Source organism: Gambusia affinis, linkage group LG08, assembly GCF_019740435.1.
Source record: "Gambusia affinis linkage group LG08, SWU_Gaff_1.0, whole genome shotgun sequence".
Classification (NCBI taxonomy): Eukaryota; Metazoa; Chordata; class Actinopteri; order Cyprinodontiformes; family Poeciliidae; genus Gambusia; species Gambusia affinis.
Window position 1 is genome coordinate 317079 of NC_057875.1, and position 9493 is coordinate 326571.

At 48.3% G+C, this 9493-nt stretch overlaps 1 protein-coding gene across 3 annotated transcripts; it reads left to right on the top strand.

Annotated features, from left to right (window-relative positions):
- Nucleotides 1-329: 329 nt before the first annotated feature.
- On the top strand, nt 330-9489 carry lrrc29 (leucine rich repeat containing 29). Of its 3 annotated transcripts, none has more exons than XM_044123846.1 (12): nt 330-637; nt 1425-1526; nt 1595-1729; nt 2538-2717; nt 3690-3995; nt 4964-5180; nt 5259-5416; nt 5481-5696; nt 5769-5872; nt 5909-5981; nt 8050-8267; nt 8826-9489. In XM_044123846.1, exons 1-12 carry the CDS (start codon nt 590-592, stop codon nt 8992-8994), a joined length of 1926 nt encoding a protein of 641 aa, XP_043979781.1. In that variant the 5' UTR covers nt 330-589; the 3' UTR covers nt 8995-9489. The 3 variants fall into 3 exon arrangements, with proteins under 3 accessions (XP_043979781.1, XP_043979782.1, XP_043979780.1); XM_044123847.1 differs by having other exon boundaries at nt 331-637; nt 5769-5870; nt 5913-5981; XM_044123845.1 differs by having other exon boundaries at nt 331-637; nt 5769-5981.
- Nucleotides 9490-9493: the final 4 nt, after the last annotated feature.

Below are 9493 nucleotides of genomic sequence, written 5' to 3' on the forward strand. Positions count from 1 at the left end.
CTCTAAATTCTCCCTAGGTGTGTGTGTGTGTGTGTGTGTGAATGGTTGTTTGTCTTGTATGTCTTTGTGTTGCCCTGCGACAGACTGGCGACCTGTCCAGGGTGACCCCGGGACGCAGCTGGAGAGGAACCAGCAACCCTCCTGACCCCATTAGGGAAGAGGGGTGTAAAGAAAATGGATGGATGGATGGATGTACACTTAGATTTTATGATAAAACGGCCTGCTATAACCTTGCCATATCGTGACGTCGGAGCGTCAGCTGTTGCCTAACAACGCAACCGCCAATCACAGAAGAGATTCCCTTAGCGTGGCGCGAAGCCCCGCCTCTTTGTGGTCAGCTGACCAAAGTGAGGCAAAGCAGCTTCTTGTGGAGAGTCGCTGCAGCTCCGCGGCGTTAAAGGTGAAAATCAGCTTTTATTATGATGTCAGGCAGTAAAGCTGGACTTCATTAACGTCTCTTGAGCGGAAATCTACAGGGTTTATTAAAAAATGAGAGGAGCCGCCATGTTTCCTTCTCTCTGAGGGAACTAGCTTCAGAGCTAAAGTTAGAGAAGAGCGGAGATGATCTGAGTTTGCTAACATCGAGACGATGGAAGACAGCGACGAAGGAGATGTTACACCTGAGCTTCCGCTGGAGGTGAGTCCATGTTCCCCTTCTTTCAGCAGCAGGTAACAGGTGACCAGTTTCCACCTGCAGGGTTCAGCGTCAGTTCTGAAATTATTTATTTATTCCAAATTAAAAAAAAATTAACGTTTTAATCACTCATATCATCAAAGAGTCGTTGTGGATGGTGATGCTGTGTAGCAGTCAGTCTTCCAGCCAATCTGGATAAGCCTCTGACTGAAGGCGGCTGCTGCTGGACAGTCTCATGCTAACATGCTAACAACTCTGCGTCCAGGCAGCAGAGACGACATTCCAGTGATGTGATGAAATCATTAGCTATTAGCACCTCTGCTAATCCAGCTCCTTTGCTTTATTTGCTGCCTGGTACAGTCAAAGACTTGTTGGACATGTAGCCTCCTTTTCTCCTCTGAGATTTGGGGTCAAAGTTCACATTCTATTTGAGCTTTAGAAACGCTAATCAGCTGCTCCCAGTTGTAAAACCATACTTTGTTGCTACAGTTACACATTATAACAACTGTCCTAAAGTAAAACTCCTTCCAGCTGCTCAGCGTCCAGAACCAAAGGGAATAAAGAAAGGCCTGCCCACAGCATGACGCTGCCGCCACCGTGTTTCACCAAAGATTGATGTGTTCAGGCAACATGATGTTCTCAATGTTTGTTTACATTTTTGGGACCAGAGCAGCTTCTTCTGCACGTGGCAGGAGATTCCTTCTCATTAGTTTTATGGATTAGCACTGGAGCTCATTTAGCTTCCTGGTCTGAAGGCGATATCAATAAATCCCTCTTCCTGTCGCTGCAGGTTCTAGTTTACGTCCTGAGTTTTCTCCACTTCGCAGACAGGAAGGAAGCGTCGCTGGTGTGCCGCAGCTGGTACGCTGCCAGTCAGGACCTGCGCTTCCAGGTGACCCCGCCCCCTGCAGGTGAAGTGGGAAGCTGCGTCATGCTCTAACCGCCGCTGTCTGTGTGCAGAAGGACGTGACCTTCAGCTTCCCGGCCTCGGCGGCGGCGCTGGCGCTGGTGGGCGGCCTGACCCGGCGGCGGCGCTGCAGTCTGAGGATCAGCCAGCTGGACGGCTTCGGCGTCTCCAGGTCGCTGCTGCTGCAGGTAAGACCTGCTGGTCTCACTGCCAGACGACCTCTGACCCCAAGCTGGCATGATCTACCTGCTGTTAAGATGTAAAACCTGCAGCTTGGACTGGTGAGGTCAAAGTTCAATGCACTGATGATGACATCATCATCATGGCGATCGGAAAGGAAACCATGACGGGCGTTCTATTCCCTCAGTTAGAATAAAATTTGTGGAAACTGAAAATGGTTTGTTTCTGACAGAAATGTGATCATGGAAATAGCTGGACTTTGACTAGGCCATTCTATCTTGTGAATCAGCTTTGATCTAAACGACAAGGGGGAAAATCATTGAGTTGAAACAAAAGTGAGAAAACAAAAACACCAAAGGCTTTTATTCAAAGTTTAAAATAAATCTGCTTTCACCGTTTTTGGGCTCAATTGAACAAATTTATAAAACTGAATTTTCTCCATTCATCCAGGTTCAATAAATTAGATAAAAGCTGATTTGGCTGCAGCAAAGTCGACTTTATTGTTATGGAAACACAAAGACTTTGTGTCGTATTTAACATCCTCAATTCAAAATAGAAAGTCTCCACCTGCATCGCAGAGCTGGACGCCAACTAACAGCAATCTAGTCTGGACTGGAAGGGCCACAACCGCTGGGCCCCTGGCCGCATACTGGGCCCCAGCTGGGCCCCCTGGCCTGCACCATCCCATAATAGCCGAGTCAGCATGCTCAGCTCTGCTGCCTTCCCTTGACCTCTGACCTGTTTTTCCTGGCTCTGTGGAACAGTCCAATCCTCCTGTGAGTGAAGGTGTCGTTCTTCCTCGCTCCTCTTCTTCAGGTGGGCGAGTGTCTCGGCCCGCGGCTGGAGGGCCTGGCGCTGCCCGGCAGCAGCATCACGGAGGCCTCGCTGCTGGCGCTGCTGCCGCGCCTCACCGCTCTGCGCCGCCTCGACCTGAGCGGCCTGGACAGCCTCTTCATGTCCGGAGCCTTCCTGTCCAGAGAGGAGCACCGGCGGCAGGTACGGCGGCCATGTTGGACGGGGTACGGCGGCCATGTTGGAGGCCGGCTGGCCACGCCTCCTGTTGGGCTGGAAAACCAAAACGTTGCAGCTGCTGAGCTCTTTGCAATTTAAAAAGATACAAAATGTGAATAAACTTGATAAGATGGAGATGTTTTCCCTAAAGATGATTTTAAAGTCGACATGAGAAATGAAGTTTCCTTCGTCCGAAAACACGTTTATGCAAATAGAAAAACATTTTAAAGGAAAATGAAATACATGAGTTAAAAAAATAAAATATTCTAGTTTGGTTTGTTAAACCATTAATTACTTTTCACCACATTTATTTTCCTCTGAGCAGCAGGTTTTAATGATTCATCCTAAAATCAAAGCAGGATTCCAAATGATTGAATGTGATCGATCTGATCAGTCATTAGTGATTGATTGATAAGCCGATCGTTTCTCCACAACATGATGACTAAATATTACACTTCATCTTTCATAAGATGTTGAATTTAAAAGAAGCACATCTTTAAATTTTAACATTATTTTATGTTGACTGTATTAAATGCAGACTCAGAAAATTGTTAATCTCACATTTTTGAATTTAGACGTAACAGGAACATATTAAAATATTTTATTTACGTTTATATGTTATTTATGTTAAACATGTTAAAATGTTTTATACTCTCAGTTTCAGCATCAGTCTGGTTTTCTCCATGATTCATATTTAAATATTTCTCTATGCTTTGATGAAATAAAAGTTTTTTTCTGGTTTGAAGACTTGAGGCTGTCGGCTCTGTGGCGCCCCTGCTGGCTGGAGCCCTGAACTGCAGCTCTTCGTCATTTTTCAGATTAAAAACATCAGAAAATGCACAGCAGATGTTTCTGCAGTCAGAATAAATAGAAATGAAGCAGCTGGAACATTTCAAACTCGTCTGAACAGTTTTCAGACTCTTGATGTTCGGGTTTCCTGTCCCGGTTCTGCTGCAGGTCCGCTCGGCTCTGAGCGGCCTGGAGGAGCTGGACCTGTCCGACCTGCGCTACCTGTCCGACCTCACCTTCACCCGGCTGACCGGCTGCACGCCGCGCCTGCGCCGCCTGGCGCTGGCCGGCTGCCACATCGCCTTCGAGTTCGACCCGTACGGCGGCCGGCCGACCGGCGCCGGCGAGGATTCGTCCGCCCTGCTGTCGCTGCGCAACCTGCGGCGCCTGCTGGTGGAGCAGCACGCCACGCTGCGGGAGCTGGACCTCAGCAGGACCGCCGTCACACCCGAGTCTCTGCGCATCATCGCTCAGGTGAGCCGGGGGTCAGGCTGCAGGTCAGAGGTCAGGCCCGTTTCCAACAGGGTTCCGGTCGGAGACTAAACTAATCCTGTTAAACTGAAGCGATCGATCCAGATGGACTGATTACCGAATTAATTGTCAACTCATGTAGGAATCAATCAATCAATCACTGAAGAACAGAAACTCAGAAAAAGCTGAAATGAGAGCAGAAATGATAGAAACCTAAAAAATGAAGATTCTCACATTGATCACTGTCAGGTTCAAACACTTATTAAAGATCAAATTAATCAAACCAGAGATTCTTTATACTCATGAGGAGAAACTGTTTTCAGTTACAATCTCTGCTGCTCTGTTTTTATCACAGACGAAGCTGCAACTCAAAGGGCAGGAAAACAAATCCTCACATAGTTGCAGCGTTGATGACGATCACTATCTAGACAAATGTTATCTACACAGATTCTTCTCTTCCAGACACGGTAAAACAGAACAAGTTGTACGTTTTCACAGCGACGGTTTTAGAGCTAACAGATCAGGAAGGCCGAAGTTTCTGCTGAGCGATAAACCCTGTTGGACCTGAACGTCTCGGTTCTTCAGAGAAATTCAACACACAGAAACGTTCAGTTTACTAAGATTAAATCGAGTAAAAACATTATAAAGGTGCAACTATAAGGCTACATGAAAGAACAAATATTCAATAATACCAATAATACAATTGACCTTCAGCATCCAGATATCAGTTGATCAATAATTGTTTCATAATCAATCGTTCACTGATCAAATTCTGTTCTTGACTTTTGGATTTTTCTGAATTACAAAAACAAGAGGAATTATTAATTTGGACGTTTTTCTGTTTCTAATGCATAAAATAAGTTTTGTGTCTTCAGAGGCTGACTGGACCAGAACCAGTAGACTGACTGGTTCTGGTCCAGTCAGTCTACTGGACCAGAACCAGTAGACTGACTGGTCACACTGCGTTGCAGGTGGACGGTCTGGTTCTGGAGGAGCTGCGGCTGCAGGGCTGCAGGGAACTGTCGGACCGCTCCGTGGAGGTTCTGCTGCAGCAGCAGCGCCGGCTGCGGCGCCTGGACCTCAGCGGCTGCACGGAGCTCAGCAGCCGCTCGGTGCTGGCGGCGGCGCGCGGCCTGCAGGCGCTGACGCAGCTGTCCCTGTCCCGGGACTGGAGGATCACCGAGAGAGGTCAGGCAAGGTCGTCACCCAGGAGCGCCTGGTTCGGTTCTGGTCCGGCCTTTAAGGGTTCTGATTGGTTCTGAACAGGTCTGGCCGAGCTGCTGTCTCTGCCCTCCCTCCGGTCTCTGGATCTGTCTGAGTGTCTCCAGATCAGCGGGGCGGAGCTTATCAGTGGCCTGACTCCGCCCAGCGCCGCCCGGGCCCGGCTCACGGTTCTCAACCTGAGGAGCTGCACCTACCTCAGGGTCAGTGGGTCAAAGGTTCTGTTTCCTTCTGCGGGAACCCACCAATCAGCCGCTCTCTCTGCAGGATGCGGCGGTGCTGTCGCTCTCGCAGCTCCTGGCGGACTCCCTGCTGGAGCTGGACCTGACGTCCTGCGTCAACGTGACGGACCTGTCGGTGTGCGCCATCGCCACCTACCTGCAGCGGCTGCAGGTGCTGCGGCTGGGCTGGTGCAAGGAGGTCAGCGACCGGGGTTTGCTGGGCGTGCCGCAGGAGAGCCGAAGTGAGCCGCACGACGGGACGGTGAGACTCCGCCTGCAGCCGCGCAGCAGCAGCGTGCTGCACCTCTGATCGCTGCCGCTGTGTGTTTCTCAGGGAGACGGCGGCCCCAGCTTCACCCGGACGTTCGGAAACATGGGCTTCTTCCAGCCGCCCCGCATGCCGTTTGAAGAGCGCCCCACGCTGGCGACACTGAACCAGCTGCAGCAGCTGCAGCAGCGGGCCGGAGCGTCGCTGCTGCAGCTGCAGAGGCTACAGGAGCTGGACTTGTCGGCCTGCGCCAGGCTCACCGACTGCAGCATCACACAGGTGAGGGGAGAGAAGGTCACATGGTCACATGACCACGTCTGGAGGGTAAACTGATCCAGAATCTCAGAAACAAACCGTCTGCAGTCGACATTCAATCTGATTTCAAATCCCAGTGAAATGAAAAACCGGTTTCTCCAGAGTCCTAGCCAAAACGCTGCGAAACGTTCAGTTTCATTTTAATAACTATAAATGTTAGGTAATAAAATATAAACATAACTTGCAGCTTCCTGCATGTTTAGTAGGAGAATTGAAAGGTGGCAAAACTCTCACAGATATAAGTAAAAGAAACAACAGAGACTCAGTTCTGCTGCCAGGCGCGTTGGGAGGTTTATGACACACTTACAGCTTCATCGGTACAAAAACCAAAACTCTCCCAACTCACGTCGGGGTCACCAATTAATGGAGGAATTTAAAGATGGCTACCTTCAGGAACATATGAATCAGAAGTGACACACAGGACTCTGATTCTTCTTTTGCTCATGGAGAGAAAGAGAGAGATTTTAAATCACATCTGCAGAACCAGAACATCACATTTACATCGTTACAGAAGTCCAAAATCTTTAGAGTGTATTGGGAAGCGTCGACCAATGGCGTTGCTCCCCTTCATTTGTGTAGCAATTCTGGTTTCACACTGGATGTGTATTTGGAAGTTACAGAAATTAGGAGTCGACCTCCTGGGATCAAATCTGCTCCATCACAAGAACTGTTGGTCAACTTGTTTGTTCCTTATCTGTCCAAACGGAGGTTCTTTGGGCTCCGGCGCGGTTCCTTCGCAGGTATAACCTTTCTGCTTAGTTGTTTGTCACCTTCTTCACCAGGACGACACAGAATAAATCACTCTTCACAATGTGACCTTTGACTGCATGCACGTAGCCCCACAGCTGGGAAATAAACCCTCAGTTAGTGTGGTGACTGGGTGGTCAGCCACCAACACCAGCTGGAGCAGCTCCCACTTAGAGGCTCCTGTTTTCAGCCCAACCAGGAGAAAACTTTACAAATTATATTCGTGGATGTTTGATGTTCTTACAGTATTTAGTTAATTGTTGAACTAGAAAAATATGACCCTATGTGGAAAAAACCCAATGTAGTGAAGAGCTGCTTGACTCGCTGTTTGTTCCTCAGAGTTTTGGTGGGGAAGCCGGGAGAGCACCTGCAGTTACTCTTCACACCACTAGGTGGCTCTATATGCATTACAAATCTCATTATAAGAGCTGCACAGTGGTGCAGTCGGTAGAGCTGTTGCCTTGCAGCAAGAAGGTCCTGGGTTCGATTCCCGGCCCGGGGTCTTTCTGCATGGAGTTTGCATGTTCTCCCTGTGCATGGTGGGTTCTCTCCGGGTTCTCCGGCTTCCTCCCACAGTCCAAAAACATGACTGTCAGGTTAATTGGTTTCTCTAAATTCTCCCTAGGTGTGTGTGTGTGAATGGTTGTGTGTCTCTGTGTTGCCCTGCGACAGACTGGTGACCTGTCCAGGGTGACCCCGTGACCCCGCCTCTCGCCCGGAACGTAGCTGGAGAGGAACCAGCAACCCTCCTGACCCCATCAGGGTGAACAGGAAATGGATGGATGGATCTCATTATAAATAAATATTATTATTATTTTGGGTAAAATTCACACTTTTCTCTCTGTTACAGGCGAGCAGGAGGAAAGTCAGAAGTTTCATCTTTCCTCTCTTTATTCCACATTTCTCCAAATCTGAATTCCTTCCTGACTTCTAGCTCAGATTGATCCAGTCCATTTCGTTTAGGTTAAACATCTGACCCAACATCATTTTAAACTATTAACTTAATTATATTCCTCTACAGTTCCACTATGAATGCAGCCCAGGATTCAAGGAAGTCAGTGTTTCTGCAGTTTTCCAGTTTTCTGAAAGTTTGTTCCAGATTCTAATAGTATAAAAGCTCCATGTTGGTTCTGAGGCAGACCAGAACCAGAACCAGAACCACAACCACAACCACAACCAGACTCTGTGGTTTTCCCCTTAGAATATTCCGGTTTTCTACAAACACTTACAAAGTTCGATCTGTGAACTATGACCTTCAGCCGGTACTTCCTGTTTCCTGTCCCAGGTGGTCCGCTTCCCGGAGCTGCAGCGTCTGTCGCTGTGCATGCTGCCGGAGCTCAGCGACGCCGGCCTGGCGGCGGTCGGCCGCAGCTGCCGCAGCCTCACCAGCCTGGCGCTCAGCCACTGCCCCGGCATCGGCGACGGCGGCGTGGCGCAGGCCGCGCCCTTCCTGCAGCGCCTGCAGCACCTGCAGCTCGCTTGCTGCAGCAACATCACCGACAGGTAGGGGACGGTCACATGACCCTCGACCTCCTGCAGGCTCTGCCTCTGGCAGGCCGGATCCAGCTATCTGAAAATGACATCATCATTCTGAACGATGATTTCAGAGAAGAACTCAAGAAATCACCAGATTCTCTGAAGTGTTGCACATCTGTAATGACATGAAAGCATCTGGAATGTAATTATGAGAAATTAATTCTACTTTTAGATTGTGAATTAGGAGTTTTATGGTCAGGACAAACAGCTGCCTGCAGAATTTTGGTTTCCTGAACAAAATGCTTCAGAAATCTGGAAACAAGTTCTTGTTTCTTCTCTTCTGACAAACAAACTGTTTGAAGAGGTCAAACCTGTCGACTCGTCAGAACACAAATGTACTTTTTTACTAGTCATAATTTATGTGAAATATGTTTCGGTAATTAATTGCAGATGTGATGCATTAAAGCCTCCAGATGTAAATCTGATGTCATTCATTCCTGTTCAGATGTGAACCAGTTTCAGAATGGAAATGTGGTGACGCTGATTTTATGCTAATCTGCCTGCCGTACGGCCTGTCGCCTGCAGGACGCTGCACCTGCTCATGCGGCACTGCAGACGCCTGAAGACGCTCGACGTGTCCAGATGTAAAAACATCTCCATGGCGACGGTGGACCTCCTCCAATCACAGCTGCCGTTTCTGGAAAACGTCCATCACAAGCTGATTGGTGCGGCAGACCTGTTGCTGATTGACTGAGCTTTCAGACGCACTGATGAGTTTTTATTGCTTATTTAAGACCAGGGAGGAAATGATGTGACGATTTATTTTAAATGAATGTAGAAACTCAGAGCAGCAGGATCTGCTTTGAATATTAACTTAAAGTTTAGGAATTATATTCCGTTAATGAGTCCGATTATCAGATCGGTGTTTCTGTCGACCTTTGACCCAGCTGGCAGCCGGTGCTAGCTGTGACAGCTCAGCATCCCGCAGCACTTCCTCCACTTCCTGTTCCCACTCGGTACTTCCTGTCAGCTCAGAAAAAACCCGGGAATTCAGTTGATGATGAATCACTGGATAAATGGAGGAAACATTCTGGTTCTGATCCGTCTGCAGGGATCATCAATGGTTTCAGTTTCATTGATAAACGTTTGGTGAAAAGAAGAAAATCCAGTAAAACTAAAGCTTCAGATTTTATTTTTACTGGAATCAAAAATTCCTTTGATGCTTTTTCTACTTTGCTGTTTGTTTCTTCAGC